The 15121-nt window shown below is 35.1% G+C and overlaps 1 protein-coding gene across 4 annotated transcripts in view; it reads right to left on the bottom strand.

Annotated features, from left to right (window-relative positions):
• Nucleotides 1-212: 212 nt before the first annotated feature.
• TMEM161B (transmembrane protein 161B) overlaps nucleotides 213-15121 on the bottom strand; it is a 42480-nt gene continuing 27571 nt past the window's right edge. For 3 of the 4 annotated variants that reach the window (XM_015653640.2, XM_033520350.1, XM_033520351.1), the window contains 7 exons: nucleotides 11139-11290; nucleotides 10553-10613; nucleotides 8705-8845; nucleotides 5727-5840; nucleotides 4448-4622; nucleotides 2313-2409; nucleotides 213-1430 (listed from right to left, as the gene is read on the bottom strand). In XM_015653640.2, coding sequence (XP_015509126.1) covers nucleotides 1153-1430; nucleotides 2313-2409; nucleotides 4448-4622; nucleotides 5727-5840; nucleotides 8705-8845; nucleotides 10553-10613; nucleotides 11139-11290 — 1018 coding nt within the window. In that variant the 3' untranslated portion in view covers nucleotides 213-1152. The remainder of the gene's footprint in view (nucleotides 1431-2312; nucleotides 2410-4447; nucleotides 4623-5726; nucleotides 5841-8704; nucleotides 8846-10552; nucleotides 10614-11138; nucleotides 11291-15121) is intronic. The other variant, XM_015653643.2, reaches the window with a different exon arrangement.

A 15121-nucleotide genomic window follows, 5' to 3' on the forward strand; every position in this document is an offset into this window, starting at 1 on the left:
GTAAACCAAAATACCTCTGAACAGGCAAAAAAACAAAATACCCCAAAAACCTGAACAAAAAAAAAAAAAAAAAAAAAAAAAAAAAAAAAAAAAAAGAATTTTGTTTCATTTCAAAAGGGAATCTTGAAATTACTAGATACACATATACCCCTTTCCCACAGCCCTGTAAGATACATTCAGGAATTTAAAATAAAGATTCCATATTTCATACCTTCATATATATTATATATTTAATATATAATATATATTTATATGTTCATTACACATATACATACTCCATCAGTCAGCAGGATTAAACTGTTTTGTTTAGAAATGTTTGACTGGTGTCACTAATTATTTTCTATTCTTTTGTAAATTCAATGGAATTTATCTACTACGTCAAAAGAAGAAATTTAAAAGATCCAGATGCAATCTGTGGATCAATACTAGCACCAATACAGATGGCCATTACTTCAAAATGACTTCAGGGACTGAAATAATGTATTTGTTATAACTCTCTTCTTACTGCACAAGCACTCTTGCAAAATATGTAGGCAGCAATACCTGCCAGGTACATACATCCACTCCTGTTAAATTTATATTTTATACAACTTTCCTTACTGTAATATACAGTATCTCTTTAGTCCTGTTGGATTTTTTCATTTTCCAAGGAGAAAAGTGATCAATAGCTATCCAACAGAATTTTTTTTTTAAAAAATCCCCTCTCTCTCCTTTCACTGTATGGCTCAGTTTCAAGACTTAATTGATAGGCAGCCACCATCACTATGTCCAGTACCCTTTGAATGCAGTTCAGTCAGTGACTGTTGATGCTTAAAAAGCAAATTTTTGAGTTTGGCTTGCTGTTTATGGAAACCAAGATACTCAGAGGTCACATCTTTTCAGCATGCTTACCAAAATCTACAACACAATAATGTCAGTCAATCCCAGGACTATAACTGAATTAGTTACCTACCATTTGGGTAACAAAAATAACAAACCCAGTTGAAATTTTAAACATTTTAAGATTATTCACCCTGAGAACACCAAGGAAGTGTTTAAAAATAATTATGATATGTTTTCTCTTCACATATATAGTTTTCTCTTCATCTCCTCTTGGATACCTGGGTTTGTATCTAGTATTTGACCTCACATTTGCTCTGTCAGTTGACTTGTTCATGCCACAGTCAGGTACTGGTGATAGAAGAGCCCAAAAAGGCTTGTAGAAAATAGGCAAGCAGCAATCCACCAGGTGAGAAAAGACAGGAGTCCCCGGAACAGGAGAGGAGTGAAAATATTCTTTAGGCTTCCCAGAGCCATTGTTATTTGTACTACAGTTACTTTCATCTTTCCATCAGCAGGTGGAGACTCAGAATAAACAGAATTGGGAAGCAGACTGTTTTCTACTGGAGTGTCAGAATTCAATCCTGGGTAGATGCCCCAAGAATAATTACCTGTTAAAAAGAAGCAAGTAACAGATTTTTGTAGAATTAAATTCAAGTTCCATTACTTCAATAACTCTACAGATTGTCTTTGATGTATTTTTAATACACACACAAAAATGTGAAGTTTTTCTAACTTAGTCAATAAAAACTATATTCATCTGCATGACTTCCTGGTCATACCAGCAAGCTACTGGGGTAGGATTCATCTAGTATTCTGACATCCTAACATCTACATGTGATGTAGCTGCCTTGAGACCGCTGTATATTCTGGGTATGATTCATCTCACCAGATGGAGGTGTCTACTCCAGGGCAGGATGAATCACAACCTACTAAATCCTATCTCTATCCATCGCCTTTTTGCAAAGAGAATGACACAACTGCATGGCAGGCTATGAAAGACATGTCTCACAAGAAATAAATAAATAAATAAACCCAACCAGACCTACTTCATGTCTTCCAGTAACTACATGAACCCCATGTCTCACATCTCTCATTCTAAAAGTCTACTACAGATAAAAAGGCTGGAAAAATTCCTTTAAGAGAAGCTCATGAAGTTAAATCTATCATGCTTTATACAGTTCACTTTTAAAATACTTCTAAAAAGATAAATACTTCAACAGAAGAAAACAGTTAAACTGGCTGCATTACACAATTTTTTAGAAATAAATCAAACAAAGTAGCATGTAATTGGAAGATATCAAAACCAGCAACAGAAATAACTAGTTAAATGGCACACAACATATGAATGTTTTAAAGTACAGGAAACTACAAGGTGTTTTTGTATTGCAAGTACCCATGAATTCTAATTCTCTAATTCTCTTTAGTCAGGTGAAAATAAAAAAGCTTCTGTGTAGAACAGAATAAATGACTGTTGATCCAATTTTGCCTACCTAGTGTTTTCAAGAGCAGAGTTGTGTGAAGGAGCATTACCATTGGTGCAACATACTGAAGTGCAATTACACAGAGATAATAGAATACTCGAGCTATCTGGAAAAATGAAAGAGAGTAAAGTTCATTAATCCTGGCTGATCAAAGCAGACCTTTATGAACATGTCTAGAAAAAGAAATTATTAAAAAACCCAGTACTTATACATTAAAGCTGTTTAAAGAATTTTCTAGTAACTCTTGACATGTGACATAATGTCTTCAAAAGACTTAATGAAGAAATCCCCATAATGAATTCTAGTTTCAGGACATTTACAAATCTGAGAGGAAGTGCTGAAAGGATACAATTAAAAGCCTCAATACTGCTAAAACAAAGATCAATTTTGCTTCTGCAAACTGCATGCATTCCATGATTCCACCATTCAATGATTCCTATTTTAATACACCATAAAAAAAATATATATATGTTTTATTTTTCAAGTTCCCAGTGATTTACAAACTAAATCCTATTTCAAAAATGAAGTAGTAGTCACAGTCCAAAGCCCCATAAAAAGTAAACGAAAGCTTGGTTAATATTACAGTCCTTTTTCAAAAGTGAGATATTTTTAAGATTTCCAAGTGGAAAACACTTGTAATTTTAAAAACAATGATGATTTTTTGTTAGATCAACAGCTGCATTTAAATGGTCTTCATTTCAACCATACACTATGGTTCATTAAAATGCATTCAGATATATCCCTCCTCCTGCCCTCCATCTGTTCCATTTTTCTCAAGATTGTAACATTATGTATTTTACAGAAGCTGTTGGCCTAAAAGATTAAATTAAATAAAGATGGAAAAAAGTGATAAAATCAAAAGCAAGCAAGTATTGAAATAAAACTACCTGGCATTTAAAAAAGAACAGAATGCAAGGTAGCAAATATGATGAAGGCAGACATGACCGTTTTTGGAATACCTCTCAAGCCTCAGAGGGCTTTTTAATGAGCAAGCACCAAAAAACTCACATGAGAAAAAAATAGTAGTAAGACACTGACAAAAGAAAAACCACGAGACAAAAATATTGTCAAAACTTGATAGAATATGACAAAAATAACAAATTAAAAAGTAATGATCACTGTAGAATGACAGGAAAGACTTCACTGGCAGAAGTTCTAGAAAAGGTAAAACAGATATGATGAGTAAAAGAAGACAAGATTACATCTAGTTATTACAGCCTTCTCAAAGAGATTATATGAAGACACTGGAGAAATGGATTTAAGAAATGCCACATTGAGAGGACAATACTGTTTTATAGACAGGAATAAATGCTCTAAAATAGTGCATTTAGAGCAATTGGCACAGTTCCATCCTAACCAGTTGCTACTACATGTATTTCCTAATTTTTTTTTCTGAAGCAAACTCCTAGCTACTTTGTAATAACTACAGCACAGTTCACTTAGGACCTCCAGACACTTAGTGTAACAAGTAATAAAGACAATCCAGGAAGAGGAGTCTTTGTCTTTTGGCACGCTTCAATATTCCTCCTGCAATAGACCCCAACTCAGCAGGATCATTAGACAGCATTATTATGCAACACTAAAAATTTACTTTTCAGACAACACAGCAGCCATTCTGCCTCCATTTCTTCAATGTATGCTTTACTACTTTTCTTTAAAAAAAGAATCCTCAGAAATTTTGCCTTGTCCACAATAAAAGAGGCAATTTTTTAACTAGCCTGGTGAACTTCAAAGTGGCCTGACAGAATTAAATATCTGTCATTTTATTCCAGAATATAACCACCTTATCATAAATTTTCCCTCAATTTAAAAGTCACAGTTGGTAACAGTATTCTACCCATCTATCAAAATTAAATTTTTGCTTTCCCATGTTGTAGTTACAGATCACCACTCATTGGAGGGTATCTTTTTCAACAGCTTCCAAGCAACCAAGGACAAACAATCTGCATAACACATAAGATACATCTCTCCATATTTTGGTTTGCAGAATTTCTCCTCTGTAATTATGCTGTTTTTACAGGAGATAGAGTCTAGAAAGCTTCATTCAGATTTGAGCTCTGCTGTCACAGAAAACAACCAGATGGAAAAAAAATCATTTGCAGTCAAAGTACTACAAATATATATGTATATACCACCATACTTACCATTTTCTGTAAATCAACCATACTTATTCTACCAGCTTCCTTTTTCATCTGATCCACACTTTTCTGGGCTAAATTCAGATAGGCCTGTAAATGATGACGCATCATAGCCAACCGTAAAATGCACAACATGATTATAATCCACAATCTGATGGTATCAAATGTGTCCTCTGACATTCTGTGGATAATAAAAAAAGGGTAATGATGTTTTCCAAAGACCATTTACTGCTAGTTATTTGTTTTTATCAATCATCTCTACAGTAATCTTGAGGCAAATTGTCAAAAATATTTAACACACAAACTACAGTTATGAAGGTCACATGTAAGTAATGTTTACTTTCGCCTTCTTTTTCCTACTACTTCTGAGTAGTTCTACAGCATAGAATTACTATTTATTTGTCTGTAAACAAGACCAGTTCTTAAATGCTTAAATTCTGAGTAATGAAGGCAGGACACTAAAAACCAAGGTTGCTCAGACAATGACAGGTTTTCAGACACACACAGGACTAGATAGAAAATAGTACTAGATTGTAAATGGGTTTACTTCAGTTGCCTGAGACACCCAGTAATAGCTCAACCATCACTGTAAGATGAACTGAGGAACAAAAGATACACGAAATATATATATCTGTTGTGTTTTATGTAATAGTTCAACAGTCACAGGATCACTTTAGAAGCTTATCTCACCTCTAGAAAGCAAGAAATGTATCAGCCCATCGCATCTCTTTCAAGTCTATTTGGAATTACCAAGACTAATTGTGACAATGACAATCCACTATGATATTTATAAAGTACTTCAGATAACACTCTTCTTGGAAACTCTTTCCGTTTTTATATTTTAAATATTCTACCTATCAATTCAATACCACTTCATCAGCACGTAAATCTTAAGACAAACTTCCTAGCTTAGTTCTCATTCCAATGTATCTTGACTGTTTTTAGTGAAACCACTTTTCTCCTACATCAGTATGATGCAAGATACAAGGTTCCAGCAGGTACTAGTGAGGTGGTATTCCACCCCTACAAAAAACAATGAATTACTGCCAAGGAGATGTCAGAAGACAGCAGCTTTTTGGGGACCACCAGCTTAACATGCAACATTCTGCAACCAATTCTCATTCTTTTGAATTACCAGAAGCTCTTTAGAATTCAGCTGTACCTTCCACAATACCTCTGACAGCAGATGCTATTAAAGTCTTTCACGTTTCTACGACTTTCAAAGAGCTCTAAGCCAATGTTTTGATCTCAGTTCCCCAGAAAGAACATTTAAAATAAATCTTACAAAGGAATGCTCTCTTTGCCCAAAGGTGGGCTCATAATGTAGTCCTTAGTGATTGGTTTTACCCACAGTAGAACCATAAATAAAGGTGCCAAGAAGTTTATATGTAGCAATGTTCTGAAAAAAGAAAAAAAAGAGGGAACTTAGCAAACAAAAACAATGACCATACTGTTGAAACTGTAAACAGATTCAAAAGGAGAAATATTAACTTTAAAATAGTTGGAAGATAAATAAGGAAATTACTTCCCAATTTTATAGGTATGACTTACATTTCAACAAAATAGTAATATTATGTATTGTGAAATCACACTGGATTTTGGGTTTAAAAAGAACAGGACAAACAGTAGCCAGAGGTCAGATTTTACAGTTTAATGAAGCATCTTATTTAAAAACCCTGATTCAATAAAACTTTGTACATATATTCAATTAAAGATACTCAGATCAAAAAAAATACTGTATCAAACTGAACAACAAAAATAATACTAGTACTCTTTAGTAAATCTTTGAGTACAAACAGAAGAATTTAAAAAGGGGATACAGTTTTTGGAATTCTCCTTGAAATTAATATCCTTCTTTATTTCTAAACTCCTGAATTTTCTTCTCTATTTTTAAACCCATTTTCCCAATAATTCTTCATTACTAAAATGAAATGAGAACAATTAAAGAGACTAGGGGTTTTTTTTAGTGCAGTATTTCCTCACTAACAGAATCAGGTATGTCTCCACCCTCACAACAATGTTTCTGCACTATGATGAGGAAAAATGATGTAATCAGAAATTATTCTAAAGAACACAAGACCGTCCTGATTGCAAACTATCTAACTTCCTGAAACCATTAAAATGCTTGCATGTTACAGAAGCAGTCATCACACACAGTGGTTTGTTTTTGTTTTTTTTTGGTACAGGCAGGAAGGATGATGATGCAAGCTCTGGAAAAGGAGGGAATGTGTATGAAAATTGTAAAAATTTGTTAAGAAGGCTCCAAATATATGCAGGGAAGGATACTACTGCCACAGAAAAAAAAATCAAACCAGCTTTCAAAACCAAAAGGGACACCAGATGATTTTTTTCTGTATACCCCACACCAATGAACTTACTCCTTATACTCAGAAAAAAATCACGCAAATAATTTTGAACATATTAGTGAAGTAGTACTTGATCATTAACCCTTAAATTTTCGGCCTTTCTTTGGTCAATGTTCTCTGCAAAGTTAGGTGCTCCATTCCATTAAGAAATAGATTTTGTGTTGGGCTTTTTTGGGTTGTTCAGTTTTGGTTCTTTTGTTGGGTTTTAAGGGAGATTCTTGTTTTGGGCAGCTTAAGGGACATGGGGGCTTTTGATTTGATTAAGTTATTTTCCTTTGGTTTATGTTGTTTTTGTGTTTTGTTTAGTTGGTTGCCTTTTTCTTTGCAGTTGTTTTGGTTAGGGTTTTTTAAGTAGAGTACATATTTGACTGCAGAAATAGACACTGTTTTAGCACCCAACTTGGGGAGAGCTTTGTATCAGTGACACATCATCCTCATTTACAGCCCCCCTTTAGTCCCTGCCAAACAACTAGTAGAAGTTGTTGTAGTCAATAAATTATCTATGCATTAACAAAAATGCATCAGCAAGGACAAGTTATGTTCTTCAGGTTTATTAGAACCTATAACTTGAAAAATATTCTTGTCATGGCTTTGCCTAATTATATGGATATCTTATCAAGTTTTAATCAATTTAATGTCATTTTCACTCTGTTCCAGTTGAATAGTCAAAGTGTTGGTGGGCTTCCAAAAATAATTCAGTGGTGTTGAACAAAGTTATCTTCAACAACCAGTTCCAGTATCATCTAAAGAAGCTAGACAAGTTTTAATTTTCATAAGCACACTTCAGTGGATATTAATTGCCTTTCAGGTCTTGATTAACGGATTTTTGTTTCAAAGAGTTTGTATTTCTGCCTAGGATGTCACGTCCATTGATCAAGGAAAATGTTGGAATACTTACAAAAAAGACACAAAGAATTTTAAAAATATTGAGAACCATAAAAATTAAGAACTAAGTAGTTTATCTATCTGGAAAGAAGAGACTAGGAAGTGACCCAACCACAGTCTATGCACAGACAGAAATGTAACAGCAGATAAAACTAGCCAATAGCTGGCTGCTATACATGGAAAATACACTGAGACTGCAAGTGTTCTTGTTTATAAATTTACCAAGACTGATGGATTCACTTTAAACAGATTAATTTTTAAGCTGAGCATTCCTGAAGGGAAAGAAAAAAAATGCAGCTTGAACAAAAATAATTTTCCTACGGGAAAACATAATGGTTCTCTTAAGAAATTTACCAGACTGAGTACCCACATTGCCCTATGCTGCAGAATCTGTCATTATCACGTATTAAACAACAAATCAAGATCTCTGAAAGTCACTTGGAGTTTCAGCCTCTCAACCAGAGAATGCTCAAGAGAAATAGTTAAATTGGACAGAACGTTTTACTACCAAATGGAAGGATGGCTGAAAATGAAAATATTCCTTTAAATTGGTATTAACATATGACCTTATTAAACCTTATTAAAAATTCTGGGTCATTTTTGGATTTTATCCTATGTTAGATTTATTAAAGGAATAACGCCCGGCTGGAAGCATGGGTGAAAAAACCAGTCTGTGGTTGTACTTGTACTTCCTGAAGGTTATCTTAACTTCCAGAAAGATGTGATGGGGGAAAGAAAGCTGGACACAGAGACATTCATGGTGGAGCTCTTGCAGGAGGAAAGGAAAGCTCCTTTAATTGGGATTCTTAATTACAAGGCAAAGGATGTAACAGACTGGCAGAGCACAGGTTGAGCAGAAAGTGGCAGGTGGCAAATCTGCTCAAGATATGAAAAGCAGGCAGCAACAGAAGTCTTAAGTTACTACCTTCTCGTTGGAATAGTTTGTTTATTTTTAGACATAAAAGATTTAAGATTGAGTAGCATATACCTATTTGCATATATTTTTTCTTACTGTGTTATTTTTTCTGTTGCTAAATTCAGAGCATCCAGATGCATTTGAGCCAGTCGCAAGCCAGGGAATGTCAAAAAAGCACCAATAAGTGAACACAGAACAGCCAGGAACAATTTGAAGGTTAGTTTAGACACAGGACCCCTAAAAGAAAAGAAAGGAAATAAGCATTTTCTTGGGGAGGAAGTTGAGGGAGTGGGGAAGTATCAGAGACTATTTTCAACCCAACAGTTTCAACCCATTTAATAAAAAAGTCAACAGTATTCTATAGGCTTCCTCCAGAATAACAACATTATTGAAAAGTAATAACAATCAGAAATTATAATTTTAGAAAATACTTCCAAAACCAAACCAAGTCACCTATTTATTTCCTAGAAAAACAGAAAACGGAATTTACTGAATGTGAGATGTTAATCTGTTAGTAGAGAGGAAAAAATAATAATTTTATATAATAATTAACAACAAATTATATGAGAGAAATAGCTAAAATAGAATGAATTTCAGGATTGTGTTTTTAAGAGGAACAGATGTCTCATAAGTTTAACTGTTCAAAGACAAAATGGATACTTTATACTACTATTATCCACTGAAAATCTCTATCAAACTGTTATTACTGCAGCTTTTCACAGATTTATGTGAAATGTACATGGGGCATTAACATGTCTCTTCCAAGTGATTAGTATTGTGTATTAAAAAACTACGTGAAAAATATCCATGATCAACCAAATCACAGAATTAATTACATAATAAACAAACACAGGGTTACACAAAGCAAAAACAACAACAAAACAAAATGCTCAAACAAACAAGAAAACATCAGTTACAGTGAAATGTAACTAGCAGATCAAAGAGGAACAAAACCGTATCTAGTGATTCAAATGACTTTCAGATTCTTTCATAATCTGTATCACATAAACTACTAAGAGATATCATCATCAACTCAGTTGCTACTAAAAAAGGCAAAGCACTGCAGTAACTAAACTAGTTACTGGATGAAAATGAATACAGAACTTAGTGACCCCAGGAAAGCAGATTGAAGAAAGGCTAAGAAACACATGGGATTCAGTTACCAGTGTCCCATGAGTTTATTCATAAATTGCACTAATCTAGTTTGAGGAAACTTCTGTTCCCCAAAAATAAAGATACACCATGGCTTCTGCATGGTACTTGAGACCCACTAAGCAAGAAGTTCAATGTTGTGCTCCTAGTGATGAAATGCTCCCTAAATTTTAGCACACATGTATAAGGTACTGTAACAGAAATCCATTTTGCACTATACAAAGGGTGCTTATGACAGTGTCTGTGTATTTATATAAAATCACAAGTTATGGCACGTTCCTTCAACAGTCCATATAAGGCTCGGATGTCCTGCAGCAACCCGGTGTTTTTGTGTGATAGGAACACAGCTAAACCTGAAAACAGGACTGAACAACACAATTTATTCCTAATGCGAACTTTAACACAAACTCCATCTTGTAGCTTTTGCATACTCATCCTCTTGCATGCCACAGGAATGACAAAAAATACTTATCTATTTAAACAATCCTTGCTGAAATGAAATACTGTAAAAAAAAGTATTTACAGTTTTGAACTTTTGATTTTATGAACTACAATCAAAATGTCAGAAATTATCTCCATGTCAAAAACTTTAATGCAAGTTTAGTTACTTGTGGGTACTTTCAGATCTTTTTATTAACTTCTTTAAAATGTTGTAGGGATTACAGCCATGTACAAAAGTAAAACATGTGCCAAAGGCTTCCTAAGAAAATCCAAATGGTTCATAAATTCACATAAAAACAGACAAGTTATAAATACACGAATAAAAAGGCAAGTGTATTTCCAGAAACTTACTGGGATTCCAAACCTTGTTTTTCAAGAAACTGCATAGCACTTTCTGAGAAATTCGAGAATCCTGTAGAGACACATATATTTATTTTATTACAGTACAAATGAAGAATCCCTTTTGTGAAATAAAATCCTGCGTTAACGAGTCATCTTTTAGACAATCTTTCATACGTCTAGTAGAGCTCTTTCATGTGCTAATTAGTTGGCCACAATACAATAAAGCTTTTATTAATATCTTAATATCTGCAATATTTCAACATTTCAGAAAGGTGAAAAAAAAATAACTTTTTAAATTCTTCTCCAGTAAGGGAGCTACACTTTACTATGAAAATCAAAACAGGCTAAGTCTATAACTGGAAGGCAAATAGAATTAACAAAATCAACAAGCTAGGCAAAGATTACACTATTTAAGAGAAAGGCAGGAAAATATACAGGATATTATTCACAATCTTCATTACAAAGCAAATTTTCTTGGAAGTGTATGACTTAAACCATTCATTTTAACACAGATTTTCTCAAAAACACTGGAAATAATTTTTTTTCAGATCATGCAATCACTACAGCTGTTTCAGACACTAAAGAAAGGGGTTACCTGATTCTAATCCAAACTCTAGATAGTTTTCTGTCACAATAAGTATTGCCATTGCTTTCACAAAGAAGAAAAAACCAAAGGTGACACAGACTGATCTTTCACCTCCATCTTCAACTTTGAAATAATGGGTAGTCAACGAAAACAGTACCTTACTATGTAAGAAAAAGGTCAAGGAAAATTAATTTTGTGCAGTAACTATAACTAAGAATTATAATCTTGTATTTTGGTCATCTACTGCAAGGCGGTGTAGATGCACTATGATGTGCATTTATTTCTTTTGAAGGTAATATGTTTTCAGCCAATTTCAGGTTAAATTACAGAACACATTAAAGAATAATAATCACATAGTAGCCAGGAATACTCTAGAGTAGAGTTTTGATCTAGGCTTATCTATAGTATGAAAGAAGACACATGAAAAAAATGAACTTATATTTCTCTCCTTTTGGATATAATTATTTTATTTGGGAAAAAAAACTTTAAGATCATGTCCAACCATCAACTTAACACCAATAAGTTCACTACTAAGCCATTTCCTCAAGCACTCCCAACTATGCACACACTTGAGACTTTCAGCTCAAAGAGAGTTAAGACAATAGCATAGCGAGTCCTATCTAGGAAAGAAAAATTTATCCCATGTTCACCTTGGAAAAACAGTTAGTCTTAAAACCCCCTCTATTATCTGGTATGATATATTAAATCCTTTTATCTGGACCCACTGTCACAAAGACAAAGATTTAGGGCATCATCTGCTCTATTATTAGGGTGCTTTAAAAGTATCTACTAAGTATTCTTTTTCTGCACATTTCTAGATTGGTTCTAAACTGAAACATATTAGGATAAACTCTTTATGATACACTGTCAACTCTTATCACTATGAACTGCAGCTCATTATAATTTGAATGGTAGGCAATACGAGTACAGATTTAAATAAAGTATTTGGAGATAACTCCAAGCATTAAATGATCTGAAAAAAGAGAAAAAAGAAAAACAGGTGTAATTTGTACCACTTTTTTCCCTCACTATACAGTAACATAGTTGTATTTGCCCATTTCAAATATTGAAAGAATATGTAGAGTACATGAGAACATTTCTGGGATTATCTATTCAATAAAACATTTGAACAACTGTCAGTCTCTCAAGAAACTATGATTATGAAATATTACACTTCAACAGGCAGCACACATTTAAACATACACACGGCTGAATTCATGTATATGCAGAGTGATCCTAATATGCACAATGTGTTCTAAGGAGCGCATCTAATAATTCTAATCTCATATAGTAATCACCTTCAGACCCCTCTATACAGAAAGAACTGATACATCGAAAGGAAGACTTAACTGACCCCAAAAAGAAGTACGTAATAGATCAAACAGACTGTGTTCTGGAAAGCTTTGTCTCTATAATAACATATGTTTAAGCCATGGCTCTCATGGTTTCTCAAACTGAAAATACCCTGAAGTTATATAAAGGACTTAATAACAGTTTGTGATCAACAGTGTGATAAACAGAGACTCTTTTGTTCGACTAAACATGTAGATATGATGTTCTGTAATGCTATGTTCTGTAAAATCAAGATTATATTGAAAGTTGATACTGACGTTGACGTAATTATTATGGCCTTGCCGAGATTCCTTGGATTCCAGAAGGTTGCTGAGTTGGGCCTCTGGGGGAGGGAATAATGAAGAAAGGTCAAGAGGGGAATGGATTCGATCTTCCTCTTGCGATCACCAGAGGGCAGAAGGAGACCCCTAACAGCTGGAAAACGCAGGTGCAAAAGAACCTAAGAAAGGACACGTCAGCAGAGAGCCGGACAGATTAAAAGGAGACACACGGAACACGAAAGTATGGCCACGGAGAAGCGGATCGCTTCTTCAGCTGTCCAGCGCTGTAATTTGCTTATTGCCTTGCTTGCTATAATTAATAAAACTTTTCTTTAATTAAACTTTTAACACTCTCTCGAGTGTATTTATAACAATTTGGTGCCCCGTGACTCGGATGTAATCTGTGGGACGGATTCTCAGCACCACCAGGAGGCGCCCCGCTAGATTTTAGCGGCCCGGGGGGGACTGGGCCCTGCCTAGATTGCACCTGATGAACCTAAAATTAAGATAATAAGCAAAGGAGAGACCGGTCGACCCCTTAAATTCTGTGCACAGAGTCCAGACGAAGACGCAGGACGCGTGAGTATAAATTAACGGGGAGCCGTTCGGACGGGGTCAGGATCCCAGAGTGTGGCGAGTGTGTGCGTGGGTGAGAGGGGAACCAGCAGCTGGATTCCCCAAGTGAGAGCGGACCCCCGATTAGTGCGGTTTCCACAGCCCGCGAGGGCCTGGGCCACGAAAGGGGGGAAGCGAAAGGAATTGTGGTGTGAGTGAAGGCACTCTGGAGGAATGGGACAGGGGAAAAGCAAGCCCCCTGTATCTGTTAATCTCCCACCGGTACCTAGAGATAGTCCGTTAGGTTTTATACTAGAAAATTGAAAGTATTTCCCGGAAACAGAAAATAAAGACAGGGCAAAAATGATTCATTATTGTGTAGAAGTATAGGGAGGAAAGGAAATTTCAAAGAATGTATTTTGGCCCATATTTGGATCAACTGAAGATTGGGTTAAACAAAAGTTAAACTCCTGGGTAAATACAAAAGTCCCCTTTAGTTTAGAACAGAGTGCTTATGCAAAGATCTGGGTAGAAAATCCCGATGTTTTTATATTCAAATAAGTTTTATATCTGTCCCTCTTAGTTCAGGAGATGTTAGAGACTTTAAAAAAGAGATGGGGCGTTTGCTAGAGGATCTCTTAGGGGTGGCTGAGAGAGCTGATCAATTCTTAGGACCTAATACTTATACATGGGAGGAACTACAATCTATCCTGAATATTTTATTCACGGCAGAAGAGAAAAATATGATTAGGAGGGAAGGTATGCGTATCTGGGATGCTCAGCATGTTCAGGGACCACTGGCAGATGTAAAATAGCCCCTCCAAAATCCCCATTGATCATCAAAATCCAGCGCACAGAGTAAATATGCAGGATCTGAGGACTATTATAATACAAGGAATTAGGGAAGCAATTCCAAGAAGTCATAATATCAATAAAGCATTTAATGAGAGGCAAAAGAAAGATGAAACTCCCACGGAATGGTTAGAAAGGCTGAGGAAGAATTTCCAATTATATTCTGGAATGGATCCAGATACCCAATTAGGACAAGCATTGCTTAAAGCACGATTTGTAGCAAAATCCTAGGAGGATATTCGAAGAAAAATAGAAAAATTAGATGGGTGGCAAGACAGGAGTTTAGATGAGCTTCTGAGGGAAGCCCAAAAAGTGTATGTTAGGAGAGACGAAGAGGCTCAGAAGCGGCAAATCAAGATGATGGTAGCTGCTGTGCGAGAAAGTAGAGATCAAACCTGGAAAGGGAAACAACAGAGACCGATCAGAGATTCAAAGGAAAGACAGAACACAAAGGCTTGTTTTTACTGTGGAAAGAAAGGACACTTCAAGAAAGAATGTAGGGTGAGGATCCAAGATGAGAAGATGTTCAAAGAAGACTAGGGGTGTCTTGGGCTCTTTATTTTGAAGACAAAAGAACATCAGAAAAAGCCCTTAATAAAGTTAAAAGTGGGTCCCCAGCACCAAGAAATAACTTTCTTGGTAGATACTGGAGCTGAGAGATCAACCATCCAGTTTTTACCTAAAGGATGTAGTATATCCAAAGAAACTGCCACGGTAGTTGAGGCAAAGGGGGAACCCTTTGAAATGGGGGTTATTAAAGATGTGATGATAGAATAAGAATCAAAAATCGGATTGAGAAATTTTTTGTTAGTACCAAAAACAGATTATAATTTGTTGAGACAAGATTTAATTATGAAACTGGGGATACATACAGATATAGTTAATAAGGAGTGAAAGATAAGATTATGCCCTTTAAGAGTAGAAGATGAAAACAAAATAAACCCAGAAGTGTGGTATACACCTGAGAGTGTG

Source organism: Parus major, chromosome Z, assembly GCF_001522545.3.
Source record: "Parus major isolate Abel chromosome Z, Parus_major1.1, whole genome shotgun sequence".
Lineage (NCBI taxonomy): Eukaryota > Metazoa > Chordata > Aves > Passeriformes > Paridae > Parus > Parus major.